The sequence below is a fragment of the Callospermophilus lateralis genome, chromosome 4 (genome assembly GCF_048772815.1).
Source record: "Callospermophilus lateralis isolate mCalLat2 chromosome 4, mCalLat2.hap1, whole genome shotgun sequence".
NCBI lineage: Eukaryota > Metazoa > Chordata > Mammalia > Rodentia > Sciuridae > Callospermophilus > Callospermophilus lateralis.
In genome coordinates, this window is record NC_135308.1 from 78,501,945 (window position 1) to 78,527,632 (window position 25,688).

At 37.7% G+C, this 25,688-nt stretch overlaps 1 protein-coding gene across 1 annotated transcript; it reads left to right on the plus strand.

Annotated features, from left to right (window-relative positions):
• Positions 1–17,530: 17,530 nt before the first annotated feature.
• Gabarapl1 (GABA type A receptor associated protein like 1) lies at positions 17,531–25,304 on the plus strand. The gene is made up of 4 exons (XM_076854121.1): positions 17,531–17,880; positions 22,415–22,493; positions 23,473–23,591; positions 24,844–25,304. Exons 1-4 carry the CDS (start codon positions 17,791–17,793, stop codon positions 24,907–24,909), a joined length of 354 nt encoding a protein of 117 aa, XP_076710236.1. The 5' UTR covers positions 17,531–17,790; the 3' UTR covers positions 24,910–25,304.
• The last annotated feature ends 384 nt before the right edge of the window (positions 25,305–25,688 follow it).

Consider the following 25,688-nt stretch of genomic DNA (forward strand, 5'->3'; position numbering starts at 1 on the left):
CAGGGTATGTCCAAGTTCGCCCCCCACACCCACCTGGGAGCCTAAGGCTAACCCACATCCATCTTGGGACACTGCAGTCATCACCATAGCCTTCCCCAAGCAGTAGCTTCTATCTTTTTGAGAACAGACAGGACCTAGAAGCAGCTGCCTCTCAGAGCAGACATCCCAAAGAGAGTGTGAGGCCCACCCTTTCAACCCCATCTCTGTAAGACATTGCATCCATCTTGGGGCACCTCAACTATTATCTCAAGTTACCTTGGCTATTGCTGCCACCACCCTTAGTAGCAGTAGCATACGTTGAGGGATACCAGCAGGGTCTGGAAGCCCGACATCAAAGTGAGGTACAGATAATCTGCACAGGTACTATAAGAATATAAGGTAGTAACTATAATATCTCAGATCCACACTGCAAGAAAGGAAGACACAGAGAAAACATGAAAAAATAAGGGAGGAAAGTGCCCCAAACAAACCAGGATACTATAATAACAGAACCCATGGATGGCAAAGTTGATGAAATGCAGAGAAGGAGTTCAGAATGTTCATAATTAAAATAATCTATGAATTAAAGAATGACCTAAATGAGCAAATACAGGCAAAAATTGATCACTCCAATAAAGAGATAAGAGAGCAAATACAGGTAGCAAAAGATTACTTCAAGAGAGAGATGGAGACTCAAAAACAAACAAACAAACAGAAATCCTTAAAATGCAGGATACAATAAGCCAAATTAAAAAAAAAAAACTCAATAGAAAGCATGACCAACAGACTAGATCACTTGGAAAAAAGAATATCAGATAATGAAGACAAAAGCATACAATCTGGAAAATAAATTTGATCACACAGTGAAGATAGTAAGAAACCATGAACAGGACATTCAAGAATTATTGTAACAGCATCAAAGGACCAAAACTAAGAGTTATTGGGATAGAGGAAGTCACAGAGTTTTAAACCAAAGAAATGCACAATCTCTTCAATGAGATAATATCAGAAAATTTTCCAAGCATGAAGAATGAATTGGAAAACCAAATACAATAGGCTTATGGGACACCAAATGTACAAAATTACAACAGATCTACACCAATGCACATTATAATGAAAATGCCTAGCATACAGAATAATGTTAGAATCTTAAAAGCCACAAGAGAGAGGAATCAGATTACATGTATGGGGAGACAAATTTATATCTCAGCAGATTTTTCAACCCAGACTTTCAAAGCCAGGAGACCATGGGACAATATATACCAAGCTCTGAAAGAAAATGGATGCCAACAAAGAATCTTCTATTCAGCAAAATTAAGCTTTAGATTTTTTTTTTTAAAGAAAGAGTGAGAGAGAGGAGAGAGAGGGAGAGAGAATTTTAATATTTATTTTTTAGTATTTGGTGGACACAACATCTTTTGTTGGTATGTGGTGCTGAGGATCGAACCCGGGCCTCACACATGCCAGGCAAGCGCGCTACCGCTTGAGCCACATCCCCAGCCCAAGCTTTAGATTTGATGATGAAATAAAAACTTTTCATGATAAAGAAAAGTTAAAAGAATTTACAACTAGAAAGCCTGCACTACAGAACATTCTCAGCAAAATATTCCAAGAAGAGGAAATAAAAAACAATGATGAAAATCAGAAGAGGGAGGTATTACATTAAAGGAAAATTGAATCAGAGAAACCAAGTCACATTAAATACCAAACATAAATAAAAAAGGCTTGGAATTCAAATCATGTTTCAATAATAACCCTGAATGTTAATGGCCTAAACTCACATAGACTAGCAGATTGGATTTAAAAAAATAAAAAGACCCAACAATATGCTGCCTCCAAGAGACTCACCTCATAGGAAAAGACATCCAGAAACTGAAGTTGAAGGGTTGGGAAAAATCATATCACTCACATGGATTGCAAAAGCAAGCAGGGGTTTTCATCCTCACATCAAATAAAGTAGAATTCAAGCTAAAGTCAATCAAAAGGATAAAGAAGGACACTACATACTGCTCAAGGGAACCATACACCAACAAGACTTAACAATTATAAATACATATGCCCCAAACAATGGAGCATTTATGTTCATCAAACAAACTCTTCTGAAGCTCAAGAGTCAAATAGACCACAACACAATAATTTTGGGTGACTTTAACACATCTCTTTCATCACTAGATAGATCTTCAAAACAAAAGCTGAACAAAAAAACTATAGAACTCAATACTACAATCAATAACTTAGACTTAACTGACACATATAGAATATTTGATTCTTTAAAGAGAGAATACACTTTCTTCTCAGTAGCACATGAATCCTTCTCTAAAATAGACCATATACTATGCCACGAAGCAACTCTTAGCAAATATAAAAAGGTAGCATTCTATCACATCAAAATTGAATGAAATTAGAAATCAATGATAAAATAATAAGTAAAATTCACTCCAACACCTGGAGACTAAATAAATAATATGCTTCTGAATGAACCATGAGTTGCAGATGACATCAAGGAGGAGATTAAAAATTTTTTTAGAGGTAAATAAGAATGCAGATACAACATACTGAAATCTCTGGGACTCTATTAAAGCAGTTTTAAGAGGAAAGTTCATTGTGCGGAGTTGATTCCTTAAAAGAATAAAAAGTCAACAAATAAGTGACTTAACATCTCAAAGCCCTAGAAAAAGAAGAATAAATCTACATCAAAAGCAGTAGAAGACAGAAAATAATTAAAATCAGAGCTGAAATCAATGAAATTGAAACAAAAGAAACAATTGAAAAAATTGACAAAACAAAAAGTTGGTTCTTTGAAAAAGAAAGAAATAAAATCAACATATTAGCCATGCTAACTAACCATGATAACGAGGAGAAAGAGAGAGAGAGAACTCAAACTACTAACATTTTTATGAGAAAGAAAATATCACAAAAGACACTATAGAAATATGGAAGATAATTAGAAGTTATTTTAAAAACTTGTTCTCTAATAAAATAGAATATATCAAAAGCATTGATAAATTTGTAGAGTCATATAATTTGCCCAAATTGAATCAGGATGATATACACAACTTAAACAAATGAATTTTAAGTGATGAAATAGAAGATGCCATCAGAAGTCTACCAACCAAGAAATGCCTGAGACCAGAGGGATATACAGCCGAGTTCTACAAGACCTTTAAAGAAGAACTAATATCAATACTCTTCACAAAATTACAATTACCTTATATTAGACAAAGGCGCCAAAAACATGCATTGGAGAAAAGAAAGCCTCTTCAACAAATGGTGATGGGAAAACTGGAAATCCATATGGAACAAAATGAAACTAAACCCCTATTTCTCACCATGCACAAAACTCGACTCAAAATGGATCAAGGACCTAGGAATACAACCAGAGACCCTGGGCATAATAGAAGAAAAAGTAGGCCCTAATCTCTGTCATGTGGGATTAGGCCCCAACTTCCTTAATAAGACAACTTTGGCACAAGAATTAAAATCAAGAATCAATGAATTGGGTAGACTTAAAAAAAAGTTTCTTCTCAGCAAAAGAAACAATCTGTGAGGTGAATAGAGAGCCTACATCTTGGGAGCAAATCTTTACCCCTCACACTTCAGATAGAGCACTAATCTCTAGGGTATATAAAGACTTCAAAAATCTAAGCACCAAAAACAACAACAGCAACAATAACAACAACAAAAACAAATGACCCAATCAATAAATGGGCCAAGGACCTGAACAAACACTTTTCAAAAGATGATTCACAATCAATCAACAAATATATAGAAAATGTTTATCATCATTAGCAATTAGAGAAATGCAAATCAAATCTAAGATTTCATCTCACTCCAGTCAGAATGGCAGCTATTATGAAGACAACCAACAATAAGTTGGTTGTTGGTTAGAATGCGGGGAAAAAGGTACACACATACACTGCTGGTGGGTGCAGCCAATATAGAAAGCAGTATGGAGATTTCTTGGAAAATTGGGAATGGAACCACCATTTGATCCCAAAGGACTTAAAAACAGCATACTACAGGGACACAGCCACATCAATGTTTATAGCAGCACAATTCACAATAGCTAAACAGTGGAACCAACCTAGATGCCCTTCAATAGATGAATGGATAAAAAAATGTGGCATATATACACAATGAAATATTACTAATCAATAAAAGTGAATAAAATCATGGCATTTGTAGGTAAATGGATAGAGTTAGAGAAGATAATGCTAAGTGAAGTTAGACAATCCCCAAAAAACAAATGCTGAATGTTTTCTCTGATCTAAGGAGGCTGATTCATAGTTGGTTAGGGAAGGGGAGCATGGGAGGAATAGATGAACTCTAAATAGAGCAGAAGGATTGAAGGGGAAGGAAGGGGATGTGGGGTTAGAAATGGTGGCAGTATGTGATGGACATTATTATCCAAAGTACATGTATGAAGACATGAATTGGTGTGAATATACTTTGTATACAACCAGAGATATGAAAAAATGTGCTCTATGTGTGTAATATGAATTGTAATCATTCCTCTGTCATATATAAATAAAAATAATTTTTTAAAAAAGAACTAAATGAAGGTGAGATAGGGAACAACAGATAGGAGAGGGTGGAGGACACTTGGGAAAAGAAGAATGAGAAAAGCAAGAGAAAATATTTGGTAAAACAGTAACTAAAAGAAGACTAGAGGAGCTCCTTGTAGGGAGACAAGGAGAGAACTACAGAAACTGGAGTGCAAGAGGAAGACATGAACTTGAGAGCTAGGAATCTAAACTATATTTTATGTGCACTGAGGATCCACAGATGGATTTTAAATAGTAAGTCACTTAATGAAATTTGAATGTTACAACAAATTATTGTTGTTGTTGTTGTTATCGTTGTTGTTGTTATTATTATTATTTGGTACTGGGGATGGAACCTGAGGGGGCTTAACCACTTGAGCCACATCCCCAGGCCTTTTTATTTTTTATTTTGAGACAGGGTCTTGCTATATTGCTTAGAGCCTTGCTGAGTTGCTGAGACTGGCTTCGAATTTGCAAACCTCCTGCCTCAGCCTCCCAAACCCCTGGGATTCCAGGCATGTACCATGGTGCCCAGCAATTGAAATGATATTCGATGCTGTAGAAGAATGGACTGGAGAAGGACAGGTACTATAGCAGGAAGACCACTGGGAGGCTATTGAAGAGGAACAGATAAAAGATGATTGCCGGGGAAGACAAGTGGGCTTACTGAAGGAAAGTGAAACATCCCACTTTCAATATATTTTCTTGGCATATTTCCAATTGATTATTTAGAAAAACTGCACAGGAATGGCTTGAAAAAGCTGCCATTTTGTAAAAATAAATTTACATCTCCATTAATAAAGTAAATAGCGGACATACAAAGGCTTTTCTTATCTTCTCCTTTTATTCTTAGGAAAGAAGTTTTTGGGAGGGCGGGGATTAGAGATTGGAGTGTCAGACACCTAGCTCAGGTGGAGATCACCAGAAGTGGCTGTTACTGGGAGACCTCATATATATAAAGACAATCCTTGCTTGCTAAGCAGATCCTCCCTACAACCTTCCATAGCCTGCACCACCTCCCTTCTGCCCGATGCCCAAGTCCCTGTCTCTTTAAACTCTATATAATGTTCAACTGTCTTGCCCCTTAAGCATGTAATAAAATGTGTATGTTCTTTTTTTCTGTTATTTTATAAACTAAAGTTACTATAACTATAAATTTAAGACCTCCCCCTATGAAAATAGAGGCAGAAGTAGAGATGAATATAGAGATTTGAGAGATACCTTGGAAGAGGATCATGAGGATATGCTGATGAACTGGACAGGGAAATGCACTGAAGGAAGAGAGCTGCTGCTGATGCAAACAGCTGTGGTATAGCTATTTATTAGGATGGGAAAGACTGAAGGAAGACCAGAGTTAGAGGGATATTCAAGTCAGCGATGGGCTGGGGATGTGGCTCAAGTGGTAGCGCGCTTGCCTGGCATGCAAGGGACGCTGCATTCAATCCTCAGCACCACATAAAAATTAAAAAATAAAGATGTTGTGTCCACTGAAAACTGAAAAATAAATATTAAAAAATCTCTCTCTCTCTCTCTCCTCTCTCTCTCTTAAAAAAAAAACAAATAAATAAATAAAATAAAAACAGGGGAAAGTCTTTTGATGGTGAAATAAGAAAAACTATGGCAAGGCCTGCTTCACCAAGCCACAAGGAAGGATTTGATGTGCCAAGGTAATGAGTCAAAAGTTTTCCTTGGGATTGAATGAGGAAAGCTTCAATTTGATGACAGCATGGTACTTAGGTATTATTCTCTGGGACTCTGTGGCACTGATAGGGGGATAATACAGAAAGCCATCTAACAAGATGTGTGCTCAAACATGGGTATAAATAAGAGGCCTCCTCACTCTCTTCCTTCCTCTCATTCATTCTTCAGTTGTTCCCCTTCTACTAGTTGCTTCTCTTCAGTATACATGGTTCATTAGGGGATTTATACTGTAAAAGGGAGGGGGCAGCATGGAGTTGAAGATGAAAAGTGACACACTGTGAACCCTGGTGCTGAGCAATCTGGACACTGTACTTGAAGATAATGAGGAGACAGTTAATGTGTCATGTTGTGGGGCAGGTCGTTCAGAAAACATACCAAGTCCCAGTTTTGTGCAAATTGAAGAGTTTTTATTTAGCTGGCCAGCTGGCGACTGCTCCCTGCAGGACCCATAACTGTCTTTGCAAGGAACAGCCCTGAGCCTGAGCATTTTAGGATCTTTAAAGGCAAAAACCATATCCCAGTTGACGTAGCTACAAGCAAGTAGGTACAGAAGCTGAATTGGACAGTTAGCGAGACAATGCAATGGGTACACTGGTATTTCCCACAGGACTTTCCAGTTTGGCATAGCAGCAAACAAGCAAGCAGAAGGGAAGTAAGTCAAAATGACCCTAGTTGAATACAAGTTAGAGAATGCTTACTAAAGTTAGACAATCAATGCCTGACAAGGTACATTGCCCAAGAAAAATGGAAACCAAAGTGAACAATTTTACATTGTATAAGAATTGCTAATTTGTGTTGCCAAGTATACTATGCTAGACAATTATTAGTGGATACAGAGGTGGGATTTTCCCTTGAGAGAAGCATTTTTTACATGATATGGAGTCTTAGGGTAAAATAGAGTCTGTTTGGTCATTGCCTATATAGCCTGGCCCCTAACAGTCATTAGCAGGAAAGTTCCATGATATGATCTGTGTTTCAAAAAGACATGCTGACAGGGTTTTGAGGTCTCAGCTGAAGTACAAAGAAGACACATTTTAATTTCATAAAGGAGCATAAAAGTCCTAGTTAAAAATGATGAAAGAATGGAAAGGAACATGGGTGGGGGGTATAGAAGGACAGTAATCACTATTTAACAGCATTGTAAGTTGTACTTAAATTGGAGAAAAAAGAAAAAAAAAGTAGCCAAGCAGTTAAGATATGTAATATTTACAAGATTGTTCTCTAGGCCCTTCCTCTAATTTAAGGCAGTGGAGATTCACTAGCATTTCTTTCTCAACTCACAGGACTCCTGTGCAAATCTACTCTCTATCTTCTACAGCTTACTCTGGACTTTTCCAGGGCTGGATTATACTAGACAACAACAAACAAACAAACAACCACAACAACAAAGAAAAAACTGTGTTTTCCATCGCTTTTTACTTATCAAGGCTGAAAGTGCTGCAAACAGGCAGGACTGTATCTAATGAGAAGCTCATATCTGAAGGGAGGTGTCAATATCTACATGGCAGGAGGAAGTGACCCTGGCAGCACAAAGCTCCTGATTTGTGAGGAAGAGCTGAAAGGTGGGCATGTATTCATTTACACAAGGACAATACAGACTCCCCTCTGGGGGAAGCTGGGTCTGAGCTAGCTGAGGAACTGTGGTGAGTAGTTCCTTCTGTGCACTGAGGCTATTGGGTCAGGGAGCTTTGCAATGACCTATGTCCAATCCAGGTCAGGAACTGAAGCATAAAATTCTTATTGAGTTAGTTTTACAGGTGCAGCTACAGATCCTTAGTAAAGGATCTAGTTAGTTAATATAAGAGTTTATTTGTTTTATGGGACTATGGAAATAAAGTTAAAAAGGAATTGATTAACAAAGAGGCAGGGAATTAAAATGGCAAAGCCTGGGAACATTGAGATTTGTTTTCTTTTCCTTGGGTGAAACAGATTGGTTGGAAGATAATAAAGAGACCAGGGTGGGAAGTCTGCCCTTGAGCAAGCAGTCCGGGAAAACAATTTCAGTGATTTATGGATTGTCCCAGTTACTTGAATGTTCAACTATGGAAAATATTCAGACATGTTTCTCTGAGTAATGTTGGTACTTCCATCTTGGTCCTCCCAGAATTGCACCATTTCCCATCTCAGAGTTCTTCACAATTTTAAAGTTTAGATAAGGTAAAAGTGGTAGTGTCTGAATATAAACCCAAAGTTTGATAAAATTTTGAACATCAAATGCATCACAAGTTTGAGGGCAGCCTTGGCAACTTAGAGAGACCATGTCTTAAATTTTTTTTAAAGGTGGGAAGGTGGGGATATAGCTTTGTAGACCACTGGCTTCAATCCCCAATACCAGTAAATAAATAAATAAATAGCACAACAGAAGGGCATTTTCTGTCTACAAAGATGAAAAACAATGAGAATGTGAATTATGAAGAATGGTAAAAATTCCAAGTGTGATATAATGGAAATGAATCTGGAAAGACAAGTTGGCTTCTTTTTATGGAAGGCATTAAATGTGAGAGTAAGCAGTTTAAACTTTGTCCTGCATTCAGTGAAAGCCTGTGTAAGTTTTTGAATAGGGAAAAGGGATATGTAACTTTTAAGATGCATTGCTTGTCATAAAAAGATGAAAATGATATGAAGATGATATAGCGACCTTGAAGGCTATCTAATCCCCCTCCAAAAAGACAATACTGCTTTAGTTTCTGTGATAAGGCTTGGTTATAGTCAAAATTATAAAACAAACTAAATTAATGCCTCTTTTCTAAATCTTCCATATCTCAGTTTTCCAGGATTCAAATTGTTTATGTTGCCATTTGGTTCTCCCTGTCCCTATTTGATAAATTATATCCAAGTACCTGGACTTTCAATGAGTTCCAATTTATATATCAAACATACCTATTCAGGATCTCTCTCTTGCACTCTGTTCTTGCACTGGACTAAAGACCTGCTCTCCACTACAATATTAATACCAATACTAATTAACACTAATACTATTATAAGTGGTGAAGTTGAGTACTATCCTGTCTCTCTCTTTATAAATACCAAAGTAGATAAATGCAAACCCAATTTGAAGGGAACACTTTTCATCGGGAGTCAAATAATTGGTCAGTAGTAATCATCAGAATGTCTACTGTGTATATCTATTATCTGATCTCATTTAATCCTGCAGACTATTCACTTGTTCCCTCATTCAGCATTTTTTTTCTAGCCCTTTTTGCTTTTTATTTTGAGACAGAGTCTCACTAAGTTCCTTAGGGCCTCACTAAGTTACTGAGGCTGCCTTTGAACTAAACTCATATTTCTGCAAATACTATACATACACTGCACTTGACATACATATATACTCTTGGTTTTTATTTTTAGTTTTGAATGTAAAATCTATTTACTTTTTATCACAAAGAAAATGACACCCTTTCTACTATGCTCTTCCTTATCTTTGTTACTGTTACCTATGTGAATTATTTCTCCTGATTCTTCTTCTTCCAAATATGGTTGTATCATAACTTGAGTAGATAAGTATAATGGGGAGAAGAAAAAGATCATGAATATTTAAAAACCTGAAACCAGGGCTGGGATTGTGGCTCAATGGTAAAGCACTTGCCTACTATGTGTGAGTTTCAATCCTCTGTACCACATAAAAATAAATAAATAAAATAAAGGTATTCTGTGTCCATCTACAACTAAAACAAACAAACCGAAACAAACAACAACAACAAAAAGCACAAAACCAATCTGCTTTATAGATTAAAATTCTGGCTTTGTCCTTTTATCCCTGTTCCAGTGTTGTCATAGTCACTCAATCATCTTGTGCTTCAATTTCCTCATCTGTAAAATGATAAAATAATTACTAAACCTACATTATATTATCACATGAGGATTGTGGAAGTTTATATATGAACATATCAATAAGTATTAATTACTTTTATTATCTTATAGATTATCTTCATCTGTCTTATCTTAATCCTATTTCCTGTATCCCATGTATTTTCCTTTCTTGGTTTGCTTCCTCATTGTGATATGGCTTATTGAAAACAAACACATGAGAAACAATTTTTGGAAAGTTTCCATGTCCAAAAAAGTCTAGACCTATCACCGATACTTTAAACAATAGTTTGGCTTAAGGATAAAATTCTAAAAAGAAATTAATTTCCTTTATAATTGTGAAAGCACAGCTAGCTTTAAATAAAATCTGACCTCTCTCCCTCATTTTCTCTGTTCTTTCTCTAAGACTCCTTGTATTTATTGGTCCTCCAATTTACCTCTCCTGCCTCCTTTTTCCATCTCTGTTCTATTCCTTTCTTTCCTGAGAAGTTTCCTCCACTTCATTCTAATACTTCTGAATTTTTCCTTCTCATACTTTTTATTTTATAATTTTTTTTCTCTGAATGTTTGGTGTTTATTTCATGGAAGCGACATTTTCTCTTATTTTTCTGAGGATATTAATTATAGTTTTTGATGTATTTCTCTCTGTATTTTTTTTTTATTTTCCTTCAAATTGTTTTTCACTTGTTTCATATATCTTCAAATCCACAGCTATCTTTGACTCTTTATCTTCTTCTCGTATTTAAAAATGGAACTCTAAAAAGATCATGAGATTCTACATGGGTGCAAAACCTTGTTATGCATGGCCTTCTACTGAGAGGGTTGCCAACTGGGCTGTAAGAATTGTGGAAACAGAACAGGGGTAAGAAGACTAGGAATTCAAGAGTTTTCAGTATACCATCTTCTGCTGGGCCTAGTCTTCCATCCTGTACAAAGAATAGATTTCCAATCTACACAAGATAGGAGAGAGAGAGTCAAATGACTGAAAGAGGCTAGGTAGGTAACCTGATAGTAGAAATGCTTAAGTCTTTCTAAATTCTCTAATGAATAACAGACTACTTTAAATCTTCCCTTCTGCTAAGTTTGGATTCTGTTTTTTCAATCTATGTTGTCAGTTATTTGTCATTTTTTTCCTCTTAAACTCCAAAATCAATTGGTTTTCTCCTTTTTGATTTTGTGAGTTTTGTACTTCCTCTTTTACACTTTATGTTCATTTCCTAGAGCTGCCATAACAGTACCACCCACTGCGAGGTTGAATAACAGAAGTTTGTGGTCTTACTGCTCCAGAATACAAGAGTCTGGAATCAGTATCAGCAGTATTAGTCTTTATGAGGACTGTGAGCAAGAATATTTCATTCTTCTCTTCTGGTTTCTGGTATCTTCCGGTGTTCTCTGGCATCTAGATGACATTATTTCTGTATCTTCTCATCTTCTTTCTTTTATGCATCTTTCACAGATTTCCCCCCCTTTATAAGAATACCTGTTATATTAGATTAGGGTCTACTCTAATGACCTAACTACTGCCCCCCATATTAATGACCTAGTCTTTTCTTTAGTTTACTTATTTATTTATTGTAATCAGTTATACATTACAGCAGAATGCTCTTCGATTCATTGTACACAAAGGGAGCACAGTTTTTGACTTCTCTGGTTGTACCCAAAGTAGGGTCATACCATTCATTCAATCATACACATACCAAGGGTAATGATGTATGCTTCATTCCACCATTTTCCCTACCCCCATGCACCTTCTCTGCTATGATCTAATCTTAATTTAATCATCTGCAAAGGGCCTGTTTCCAAAGAAGGTTACTTTCCCCAGTACTGGGGTTAAGACTTCACAATATTTGGCTGTGGCAGTACCTCAAATAGTAGCATGCTTGCCTAATATATATAAGGCCCTGATTTTGATCCCTAGTGCCTAATTCAACTTCTTTTTTGAGACAAGTTCAATATATCACAGATGTTTTAGTGAAGTTTCAGGAGACAAGAAAGCAAAATATATCTTTCTCAGACACTATCTTAAATTGGAAGTCTACCCTTTGCTTTCTTAACTACATCAAATTGCACTGCTTGAGTCTTTACTTTGAGTTGTGGGTCATCCACCGAGCTGAGGATATAATTTTAATATAATGTGCTGTTTTGTATTCCCTTAAAAGACTGTCAGTCACATATAGCTATGAGAAGAGACAGAGGAGAAGCTCAGGAAAACAAAGTTGACTATACTCAGAAGTACCAGACGCAGAAGGCATGGCATACCGTACACAACCAGAAGGAAAAGACACCAGAATGGTTAGGAGGTAGAAGACAGGAGCAAAGGAAGGATTCAACCAGAACTTACACTGGAGATTCTCTGGGAAAGACAAGGCAGGGCAAAGAAAACAGTTTAGAACTGGCTAGTTTAAATAATTTTCATGTGTTCTAAACTATAGGAGTGGTCCCTACTTGTCTGGTATGTAGCGCTGGAATGGTTAAGTTAGAGGAATGTTGCCTCTTAGGTGTACAGTCCAGATAGAGGAGGTATGGTACTAGGTTGGTCAGTTTGCCTGTCAAGGGAAGATCAAAGGAAACTCCTGGCTGAAACTTTTGCTATCTCTAAGAATTAGCCAGACCTGGAAAGGACAGAGTTTCTCCAGCCAAAATGCAAAGCTAATTCTTGATAAGCCATCAAAGAGTATGCAGTCTAAGGGGAGACCGTCTGAACCCAGGGACCTGAATACTATTGCATTCCCTCAAACTCTGTATTTATCTATCACTGGTGATATATTTTGTTTCTCTGTCATCTTTTTTATCTCCCTTCTCTGATGACTGCATGAACCTAAAACATATAATATCACTGTAAGTCTCTGATCTCATATCATCTTCTGTCATCTGAATGTTTGTCTCTCCTGGTTTGTATTTCAAAATCCCACCATCCCAAGATGATGATAATAGGAGATGGGGGTCTTTGGGAGATGATTTCCTCATGAGGGCAGAGCCCTTATAAATGGGATTAGAGGTCTTATAAGAAGTCTGGGGGGGACCCATCATCCTTTCCTTATGCCTGTGAGGTTTGAGTGAGATGACTGTTCCTGAAGAAATAGGCCTCAACAGACAATTAATCTGTTGGTGTCTTGATCTTGAACTTCCCAGTCTCAGACTGTGATAAATAAATGTTGGTTGTTGCTAAAGTTTAAATATGGTTGGTCCTGAACTCATGAAAGTGTTATATTAATGGTGTTAAAAGAGTTGGAAAAATGTATACGTAGAGAGATAAATAGTAGCCAGATCGTAAATACTCTATTTGTCTCCTGAGGCATTTGAACTTTCTCCAAACTGTACAGAGAACTAATGATCATTGAATGATATGAGCAGAAATGACACATGAAAATATGGCTTTATTACATTTATTGGCATTAATAATCTCTTTCTTGTCTAGAAGTGATGAGGACATCATTTCTAATCAACGAATTAGAAACAAATTCTTGTTAAAATGGTGGTTTTAAAGCATGTCCATAGATTCTTTAACATTTCCCTATTTAGAGGTAGAGTCTATAGTCCCTTCCTTTGAATATGGGCCAAACTATGTCATTACCTTTTGGAATAAAATAAGGCAAAAGTGTCACTAGGGGATTACATTAGTCATCTTCCCATTACTATAACAAAATATCTGAGATAAAGAACTGTAAAGAGGAAAGGTTTATTTTGACTTATGGTTTTAGAGGTTTTAGTCCGTGGCCAGATAGTGAGCGACAACATCAGATTGCTCATATCATAGTGGCTAGAAAGCAAAGAGAGAGTGCAAGAGACTGAAGTCTTGCAGTTTGCTTCCAGGGCTTGTCTCCAGTGACTGAAGACCTTCCACTAAGTATCACCTCCTAAAGGTTTCACTACGTTAGTTACCAGTGCCACAGGCTGGTATCTAAGTCTTTAACACAGGGACTTTGGGGGGATATTCAATATCCAAACCATAGTAGTAGCTAAAAAGTTCAGGTTACACAGGGCCATGTGCTATTTCTTGGGAAATTTATTCACAAAGGTGGTAGCTGCCATGAAAGAAAAATGGCTAGAGTAGGGCCACTATGTGAAAGGCCCTATGGTAAGAACATATATAGAGAGGTGATCAAGCAGCTCCTTCTGTTTAAATCTTCCTAGGCCAGTTACCAGAAGTGCTAGTGAAAAAAACCTTCAAAGAAACCCTATCCCGTTTTTATCTAACTAAAGAACCCAAGAGAATTGCATGACTGAGACCCATAACTCCAGATGTGTGAGCAAAAGAGATACTCTTTTAAGACACTAATTTGAAGGGTTTATTATATAGCAATAGATAACCAGAACTATATGTCAAATCAGACACAATGAAGACTAAAGTAATGTAATGGCAGTTGGGAATATAGCAAAACAGGCACAAATTATTAACAAAGGTCCACCCCTGTACAGTCCTATGGGCAAGAACCAGTCTCATCCTGATATTTGATACTTATTTTGGACACAATAGCCTATTTAAAAATTCAATTTAAATAATGAAATTCTTTGCTTAAATTCCAAGTATAGCAAGTGAATTTAGCACATGACTGCAAGTAACTGAATCTTTATCTATTATATTTCTCTTTAGAGATCAAATCCACCAAAATTCTGGTTTTATTCATGTTTACACATGATAATATAAAATACCGGGAATAGTATAAAATTCCAAATAAAAGAAATCAGACTTTTCTATGTGGCGAATTCTAGCTGTTTTCACATTCTAGTGCTTGACTGAGGAAATAAAAAGCATTAAGGGCAACTGAGGAGAAATGATTATAAACTTTATATAATATTAAATAATTTGGGGAGATATTGATAATTTTTTAGGTGTAATAGTAATGTTATGATTATGTTGTAGTATGTTCACATTTGTAGGAGAAATATACTGAATTTTGGGGGTGAAGTTGAAGCCAGATTTAAAGATAGGTAGTTAGTGTAGTTAGGTAAATCAGGTCTAATATGGAAATAAAATCAAGAATGAAGGCCATATTGAGAATGGAGTCCAGGAAAAGGGGAATTGAAAATGTCCCCAAGGCCCAGAGCCCATCCCAAGGAAATGTTAATGAAGCAGCTCCCAGCAAACTCGGAGATGCTAATCCAAAAGTTCTTCCTGCCCAGATTACTCCTTCAGCCCACCTGTCCCCCACCTTTCGGGTCTTCCCACCTATATTCCATCACTGCAAGATAACAGAACTAAGGACAGGAATGCGGGAAAGCTGAAAGGAGACATTAGCTATAAAAGGGGGAAGACATCGCCCTTCCATGGATTCCATTTCTTGGGTCCCCTTCTTCTTCCAGGGAGAAGTCTTTTCTACTGTCCTTTAATAAAGCTTTTACTTCCCATTCTAAACTTGCCTCGGCGTGCTTCTCTGGTGTTATACTTCAGCATCAGGGAAGTAAGGACTCCTCACCTGGTAAACAGTGGTAACAAAGTGTCATAATATTTATAATTTACTATCATATGAAAAAAATCAAAATAGTGGGTAACATTGGTATTCATCAAACTAATCTTTGAAATTATCTATTTAAAAATATTCATAAAAGATTGGAAAAAATTTCCACTATTAAAAACATAAAAAAAGACTATTACAAAAAAAATGTGAAAATGAGTTTTTTAAAATAGCATTTTGTCTGGTTGAAAAAGGAATTTTAAAATATTTTGCCTGATTGTATTAATTTACATAAGTAAACTAGCTTCTGTATAATATTTTAAATGCCATACTGAGAATAAACATAAAATGAACACTTTGGAAATAGATTTTGTATTCTAATATAAAGTATTAGTATTGGAAAATTCTTGTGGCAGAAAGATTAATCAAAGTTTCATTTCTAAATTATTTTTCATACTATAAACTGTTTTGTGCCCAAGTATCTTTAAACTAAAGGTTACAATAAATATTTTAACGAGTTATGATTGTTTCCAATGCTCTTAAATTTTAAATCTCCACCGTAATTGACTTCAACTTGTTGTAAAGTTCTCCTTTGGAAGATTTAGTTCTCTATGGGTCAAAGTTAAAGTCAGTAACTAAGAATGCAACTATTTACAATTTGAAAATAAGGTCTAAAAATTATAAACACATAGTGTGATACAAAATTAATAATTTTTCATGTATTAAAAAAGGCTCAGAGATGCCACGGAGAATAATAAATTAACATTAAGAAGGGCAACTTTGTTAAAGTCAGTAACTAAGAATGCAACTATTTACAATTTGAAAATAAGGTCTAAAAATTATAAACACATAGTGTGATACAAAATTAATAATTTTTCATGTATTAAAAAAGGCTCAGAGATGCCACGGAGAATAATAAATTAACATTAAGAAGGGCAACTTTGCAATTCATTTTCCAGAGTTTCAATAATGAAACTTAGTTTCTTTTATTTTGTGGCTTTATTTTCTAAAACAGACACTGAGACACTGATCAAAGACGAGAGGTGCTGCTGTTGTCCAATATTTTTCAAAACCCACCTGAATTGCAAATGGCAAAACAACCCTTCTACTCTGTATCTTTACCATTTCTGCTGCTGCCCTTCTCTTACAGATTCCAGAAATCACTGCCAATAGGATCAGGTGCAAAGGCCTTAGTCCTTTGGTTCTAGGAGGGAAACCGAGAGCCAGAGAAATGCCTTACCTCCCTCACCTGCCCCCCACCTGGAGTCTTTCATCAGCAATCCAGCTGCGTTCTCAATCCGCAGGAGGTCATGTAACCAGTAAAACTATTTTTTTTTTTTTTTTTATGAATTGTTGAAGGAAAGGAAAAGAAAAGTTGGGCACCACAGTTAATCATCTAAAAGACTCGATGTTTTCATTTCCAGAAGATAAGCCTAACTTCTAGTAAACAGGGGAAAGTGAATCATGTCTACATTTGAACGTGCACGGTTACCACAGTAGTAGTCACTGATATCCTTTCCTTCTCTGAACCTTCATTACCCTTCATGCCCTTTGCTTTGCACACCCCTTCAAATTCCTGAGTCACGCTCTGTTTGTGCTGCTATTCTACGAACAAATTGCAGCACCAATCCAAACAAAATGACGCCAATGTGGGGAGGGCGGGATCACGGAGGCCAGCCTAGCATTTCGGGATGCCAAGGCGAGTGCAACCGAACCCGCAAAGGTCAAATGCAAGCACGGGACGTCTCTACTTCGGCCAAGCAGACCCCAGGAGGCCCGGTCGCTCTTCCCTCTACTCGGAATCCCAACCAGGGTTAGTGTCCGGTGTATTTGTTTTGGGCCCCAACCAAGAAACGCGAAGGAGAGGGAAGAAGAACATTTTTAGAATGTTCTTTTGCTTTTAAAATGAACTTTAATGTCACAGCACCAATTCAAAACCAAATATAACTTAGTCTTGCTTTCAGTAGAGTCTATTTAGGAAAAGTTTAGACACACAGAGAATACAATGAAATAGAAAATAACTCTGTCTACCCCTATCCCGCGGTGCCCAGAACGCTGGGGGCGGGGCAGAGGGCGGTGCGCTGTGACGTCACAGCACCGACGCGCTGCCCCTGTGTTTTTGTGTTTTCTGCTCTTCGGGAAAGCCGCCTGGATTTCTTTACTTGGCCAGCGCCCCCACCTCCAGGCCAAGGAGACCCAAAATCCCCTAACAAACGCTGAGCCAGATACTACTGCGACGGGGCCGTTTCTGGAGCGATTCTGAGAACAGTGACATTGGCAGAAGATAGCAAGACGCGACAGACGCAATCGCCAGCGAGGAAGGCAGGCCCCATCCCGGGATCTTAGAAATCCTGCGATCCATTATGAAGTTCCAGTATAAGGAGGACCATCCCTTTGAATATCGGAAAAAGGAAGGAGAAAAGATCCGGAAGAAATATCCGGACAGGGTCCCAGTGAGTACGCCGGGCGCGGGGAGGAGGAGGGGAGAGGGGCTGGGCGGGGGCGCGGAGGAGGAAGTCGTGATGGCTGCCCCCAGACACCGGAGGGTCTCCGAGGGAGGGAGGTCCCAGAATCACTTAACCCCCAACGCCCTTCATATTACAAGGGTCCCTGGACCGTCTAACTGCGGACCTTTTTAAGTCCGCACCCCCAGGACCGGTACCCATCTTTAAAGGTATCCGCATCTTTAGAGCGGAGCCTACGCGTCGAGTGACTCAGCATATTCAGCACAAGTGTAGGTTGAGACGTGCACCAAATTGGGCCGGTTTGTGCGAGAGTGACTCGTTTGGGGGCAGATTCGCTACCTTTAAGAACGCACGAAAATTACTGATGCAGTAGGGTTTGCTCCCATCGATTTCTGCGTTGGATGGTAGGTTAATTTTGGTCTTAATATTTTGGGGCATGGAAGAAAAAAGATTCAGACGCCCAGATTCTTTCTTGTATTCGCTTAGGAATGGGGGCAGGCGAGCGCCACAAGACAGGCCCAGAAACAAGGTCACGTTCTCCGCGTAACAGCCTGCTAAACTCACCATTCTTGGCTCCAACGCCAGGTGCGGCGACCGCAGGCCTTCGCCCTACCCAGACGCAGTGGCAGGATTAAGTGGTCAAAACTAGTGCAGTCGGTGAGAAGAAAGAAGAAATATTAGGTGTCTTTCAGCATCCGGGCGCTTTTCCCTTTCCTCCCCCCCTCCCCCGTCCTCTTCCCTGTTTTTGTTTTTTTTTTTCCCCCTCATGTAGACTGCACAGCCAAATTGCAAGGCTTTTAAGTGTGGTAGAGGGATCTAGGGCTACTGGATTTGGGTGATGGTGGAGTGGAGACCTTAAGGTTCTGCTCTGTATCTTCAAGCAGGGGCATTAGAATTAGTATTACCCGTAATTTAAAGGAATTATCTTGATTTTTTTTTCTTGACCGTTAGTTAGGTACTCTTTGGAATTCCTGTACAATCCTTTCTAACTTTATTGGCCTTTTAGCTACCAGAGGATGCCTTGTACTCCTTTTTCTATAAGGAGGAGGGGACATTAGGGCTCCGCTGTTCTCCAGGAATTACACACATAAGGGTTTTCTGCAGAAACTGTGGGGAGGTAACCCTTACCTGATATATGAGCCTTCACAAATTACTTACTTGTTCTCTGGAACTTGGATAACTATTTTAAAGGTTTTTCTCAATTCAGTAATAACAGTCCCATTTTGAATAGTAGTTCACAATTACAGCAAATTTTTATTAATACCACATGCCTTGAAGTATCTGATTGCTGTCTTCATATTCATTTAATTCTCACACCATTATAATCCCTATTCTACAGATGAAGAATCTGAAACACAGGAAAATGCAATTATTTATTAAAAGTTTGGCATTGCTGGCCTGTGGTAGAAGCAGGAATTCCAACCGTGACTGTCATGCTTTTGGAGCCCTTAACCTCCATGCTGTATTATTTTAAAAGTTCTAATGCAGTTTTATTAACCAGAATTAGTTAAATGTGCTCTTTATGCCTTACACTTTGGAGTACTGAAAATAGATAAACTGTTATTAACCTCAGGAGTTTATAGCATAACCTGGTGCCAGTAAGGACTCTTAAGCAAAGTGACTATCTTTTATTCTTGGGGACTTGCTAAGGACAAATTCTGTTCTTACAGTAGCTTTGCATAAATCACAAACTCTTGACATGTACCTGTTTGTAACTCTACTTAAAATTCCTATATATTTTCTCAAAACGAAGCTCTTCAAATTTCATTCATCTGCATTCACCCAGGGTATTTTAACTATTCTAATCCTCGCTGTTTACCTGAGAAGGGTTTGCTGTTACCTCTTATGCTTCTATGATACTTTATAAGTAAGACCACTAATAAGATCTCGTGGTCCCTCCAGTTATGCTTTAACTAGCCATGAGCCTCCCAACTGCTCATGACCTGCTCAGACCCTCTACTTGTGACGCAGGAAAAAGAGCTCTACTAAGGGTAGAGATGTGTATGTTGTGTGTGCATGCACGCTGGGACTAAACCCAGGGCCTTGTGCATGGGATGTACACAATGTACACAATCCACCTTTGAACTATACCTCCAGCTCCACATATTTGCTTTTAATTCTGTAACAGGAATTTGCTGTGTCTTTAGGCAGAACTCTTAATCCTCCTTTGCTGAAGTGTCCTTGGTGCAGAATAGAATGTTAAACACTATTCTAAAACCCCACTCTTGATTGCTCATACAACCTGAACTTAGCCCCAACAGTAGGTGTGCTTGTGCTTTGGGATGGGAGGAATTCATGGGATCTTAATAGCCACAATATATTGAAAACCTGCAGCAGCAGGACACTGTTAGGAACAGGTTATCTATTAATATTTAAAAATTTGTTATTAGTACTATGGAGAGTTATCCACATTTTACAGATGAGGAAAATTGAGACCCAAAGTGTCAAAACATCTGATTCAGGATCTGTCACTGTGAGGAATAGAATTGATTTTCTAGAAACTTAAATATTTTTTGATCAACTAAGGCCTTGCTTACTCTTCCTCTTCCTGTTTCTTCCTCTCTCCCAATACCCTCCCCCGCTCGTGCCCCTAGTTGTCACTATAATCAGCTTTGTTGCTCTTGTCCTATCTCCTCCCTTTGTGGTTTCCATTTTTTTTCTTGATAGAAGCTGCCAGGTCTCAGAGCTCCTGTGAGGAGCTTGTGAGGAGCTCTGCCAGATCTCAGAGCACAATGTTAGGCTCCATCTGTTATGCTTTGATTTTTTTTTATAAACTGTGCTGTCTCCTGTCCATCCTTATTATTGGGCCTTTGGTAGTTTGTCTTTGAAGCCTTTCTTTTTTTTAAAATATTTATTCACAATACCTTTATTTCACTCATTTATTTTTTTATGTGGTGCTGAGGATCGAACCCAGGGTCCCGTGCGTGTGAGACAAGCACTCTACCGCTGAGCCACAACCCCAGCCCCTCTTCTTTTTCTTTTTAATTTCTAGCTCATATCTGTATACCCCAGTTTTTATTTTTATTTATTTGTTTGTTTATGTATTTACCTTTTTGGTACCGGGCTTTGAACCCAAAGCCCAATGCAAGCTAAGCATATGCTGTACCACTGACCTACACCCCCAGCCTTCCAATTTTCTTTTTCAAATTCAAAGATGATTATGCCCCTAACTATGCTCTTCCTGGTGTAGGAATCGTTTTCTCTATAAACACAAAATAAGTTTTTTACTGCTTTCATTTATTCCTTTTAAGAGATTTCAGCCCCTACATTCAAACTAAAATTTATGTTTAGTGAGTTCTTTATACTTTACAAAGCATTTCTACATAAAAATTATGAATTACTTAAGTTTATATCATATCAATACCATGAACTTGGAAGCTGTCTTTTACTCAATAGAATGCTGAGGCTTTGAAGTTGAATGACTTATTGAAGATCACTCAGGTACCAGGAATACCTTGTTCAGTATTTGTTTCTGCTTCACTTAAATTTTTCATACGTTCCATATTTTATATCTGGAATGATTATATTTCCTAAACTAAAAAAATCTGGAATTAGTGGTTTTATATTAGATATTTTTGTATTTTATAAGTTTAAGTGTATAAAATAGTTTGATATTTAAATATCTTTGTTTTTTCTCTCAGGAAAAAAAGACATGATCTTCATAAAAGTTGAAGATATAAGTATTATAGAAATAGTTTAACGTAGACATTGAAAAGCCTCCTAATATAATCAATATTGCCTAATGGTTTAATATATTGACATTCTGTTATAATGTGTCATTCATTATTTACTTTTTTCCTTTAATAGTGTCTTGAACATTTCTTTGCAGTCATTCTTAAAAATTTTGGCAAAGTATGATATTTAAACATAACCTGTTTGTGTTAATAACTTCTGTTACTAAAACAAATATTTGAAGTAATCAACTTAAAAGAGAAAATGTTTATTTTGGCCTATGGTTTCAGAGATTTTAAACCATGGTCAGTTGTCCCCATTGTTTTGGTCCTGTGGCAGCACAGGATTTATGGTGAAGCAAAACCATGCCCCTCATGGCTGGAGTGTGAAAGAGAAAAGGGTTCCATAGTCCCCTTTTAGGACCACTCCTATGACTTGAACACTCCTACTAGGCCCCACCTTTTTAAAGCTTTTGGCATCTCCCAGTAGTACCACAATAGAGAACAGGTCTTTAACACATGAGCCTTTAGAAGATATTTAAGTTCCAAACTTTAGCACTGTACCATTAATAAATGGCATTTTAAAAAAAGAATAAAACTAAGAAGTGATTAGAACCATCTGAGAAAACCCAGAAAATCTTCATTCTCTAATTAAATACCAGTGTCTTTTAGTGTCCCTTACAGATAACTCATAATTATTTAAAATCAAATACATGTTTGTGTTGAGGGATTAAAAAGTTGTATTAGGCCTAGACAGTCTCACTTCCATCATTACAACTGTGGATGTGGAAGGAAAAACACCATGTTGGGTTCTGTAGTTTTTCATTTCCACTTCCCTACTCTCCATCTAGGTCATTGTGGAGAAGGCTCCGAAAGCAAGGGTGCCTGATCTGGACAAGAGGAAGTACCTAGTGCCCTCTGACCTCACTGGTAATACTCTTTCCCTCCCCTGACCCTTCATTTCATGACAAAATATTCTTGGTCCTTATGCATGAGAGATGAAGAAAGCATGTGGGATTTTCAGAGTTATCTGATTCAAAAATGACATAATAGTTCTGTCATCTCCAGTTCCCTATACCATTCCCCATCACCATGTCTTGTTTGATTTAGTTACAGCCAAGCAAAAAAACTTTGAAAGAAGAGATCAGACATTCATCATTTAGACTGCTTTTAAAATTAAGCCTCGTTATTGTAATAGCAATTCATTCCCAAAAGAAAATCAGCCCATTTTTTGATAGTATTAAATTTTAGGAAATTCTGAACTAAATACTTTATTACCTAATGGTAGTTTTATAACAGATTTTGTAAATTGTTTTTGGAATCATATGAATATATTCACTCTCTACCATGAGACTTAATGGAATACCCACTGCATCCAAGATACACTGGAGATATTGCCATAGGTACATTTGATCTAGAATTAATACATTCAAATTGACCTTCTAGAACTTTCTCAGCATTTTCAGGAAGAGGTTAGTTATTGAACCCATTCATTGTCCTAACACTGAATGTCTGTGCTGTGATTACCAGAGTCCAGTGGAACTCTATCATTACTTTGTCTAAAGTTGCAAGTGGGGATGGAAAGGGATTTCAAGTCAGTTTTAGATCATAATGAGAAGGTTTTGGTCTATATATGCACAGTATTCCCTCAGACTGAGGGGAAATGCTAGCATTGGGTCTGCAATTGAGCAATGAGAAATAACTCCACTGTGGTGCCAGGGTCTACATAGGCTCTTTAAGTTTCACTTTTTGTTACTAAAGCTCTTGGAAAGTATTTCGCTCTGTTCAGATGATATATAAAGGTGATACTTAACTCTAGAAAGTTAAAATAGAAATTTTTTTCTGGTACTTATCTTTCTACTAATCCTTTGTTTTCTTCTTGCCCCTTTTTTCCTTTTCCTTTATTCAGTTGGCCAGTTCTACTTCTTAATCCGGAAGAGGATCCACCTGAGACCTGAGGACGCCTTATTCTTCTTTGTCAACAACACTATCCCTCCTACTAGTGCTACCATGGGCCAGCTGTATGAGGTAATGGTTCTGGTCAAAACAATAAGAACAGTCTGGCATCCGCTAGCTTTTGTTCCAGTGTATGTTGATAACACACCTGAGAAGTAGAGCAGGAGGTGTTATTTATCAGGATCCTCTTACACATGGCAGTGTAAGGCTCTGCAGATGAGAGACCACTTGTCCTTCAGTGATTGAGCACCCTACTAGATATAATCCTTTTGAATTCTTCTCTGTCTTTCTTGACCATAGTGTTTTATTCTGGGTCACCTTTATTGAAGCAGCAGTAAATTGTTCCTGATAGAAAAAACTTGAAAAAGTGTCTACCCTTCACAATTCCTGTTATTCTTGTTGGTAAAATATCATTTGTGAGAGAACTATGTATTTCAACCCCAGTTTATTATGTTATTCCCATTTACCAACATATTGGGCAAACAAACTCTGAAGCTAAAATCCTCAAACTGAAGCGGAATCTTCACAGTTTATTTCCATATAAACTCTGTGTAGAGTTTCTTAGGACAACCACATAGGGAAGATTTTCTTCTTAAGCTAAGACCATGGAGGAGATTTATCATTATCTGACACAGATAAAATAAAATTTAAAATTAAGACAAATTCTTTAAATTTATTCACTTGCCTTAACAGATAAATTTAGTGTTATATGTGATTTGGTTGATTTAATGGCAAATGGTCAGAATCTAGTTTTAAGAAACTACAGTAAAGGACATTATCATACTGGGGATACAACCCAAGATTGTAACTATATTATTCCTTGAAGGGTTTTACACAGACTTCCTTCTCATTTGCTCTGTTAGTTAATTATATGAACATTTAATAAACGCTGGCCTAACCTTTATTCCCTAGCATATGTTCCCTGTGAAAATATATTCCACCTTTGGTATCTTCGTTCTTTTTACTAGAATTAGCTTTTTAAGGGTCATCATCTTCATATCCTGTGACCTGTGTGTATTCTTTTCTCCTTCAAGACTTTTTTGTTTGTGAAGTTAGAGCTCAAAGTTGAATTCTAACTAACTGGTGTCTCTGTCTTTGTTGTTGACTTTTTCTTTTACTCCTGTTGATTTTTGAAGTGCTGGGTTTGGAACCCCCATGCCAGGCAAGGGCTCAACCTTTGTGCTGTATACCCTGCCCTGTTCCTGTTTTTAATAGGAGTTAATGATAACTTTCATACTTAATTTATAAGGTTTTGTGAGGCTCGGAATTCTAAGGATGATGAACGTGGATGTTTTCTAAACTGTCATCTTATCTTTTCCCCTAGGACAACCATGAGGAAGACTATTTTCTGTATGTGGCCTACAGTGATGAGAGTGTCTATGGGAAGTGAGTGGCAGAAGCCCAGCAGATGGGAGCACCTGGACTTGGGGGTAGGGGAGGGGTGCGAGTGGGGCTTGGGGGAAGAGAGGGAAGGCTCCCACCGCGGAGGAAACAGAAGGTGAAGACATCGGGAAACATTACACTGCACACACTGTCATATTTTCACATGCTCAATTGATGTTTTTTGCTGTTTCTTCGGCCCAAGGAGAAAGTATGTCAGAATAGAGCTGTTGAATTGACATTGACAGAGGAATGGGGATGACATAATTTCACAGCAGTGCTGAGAATTTTTGTGCAATTTCATAGGAGGTTCAGGAGGTGGGCAGGTTGAGGCCCAAAATGAATGTAGTCCAGCAACAGCTCCCATCTCTTTGGGCAGAAATTTCATTTTTTTTTTTTTTTTTTTGACATTTACACAAGATGGGTAGGGAAAAGGAAACAGGAATGCTTTAGGACTTGTGGTAGTGGACCATACCTGGGGACCAAAATTATCCACTATAATGGAAGCTTTGTAGCCCCTGATCTCTCCTATTTTTCCACTTCCACCCCACACTCCCATCCTCATCTCACACACAGATGTCACAGTATCACCCTGGTGGTGGCAGTAGATATCTACACAGACACTTAGATAGAGCTCTTTCACCTTTGGAAAATATAGGGCAGGCGTGAAGGTGGTTATGATTATGAAGTAGCTTTGAATGCTTTAAACTGGAATTGAATGAGCATTGAGCATCTCTGACTAATTTGCTCTTTCTCTGGTACCCCTTATCCCACCCCTATCTTGGAATT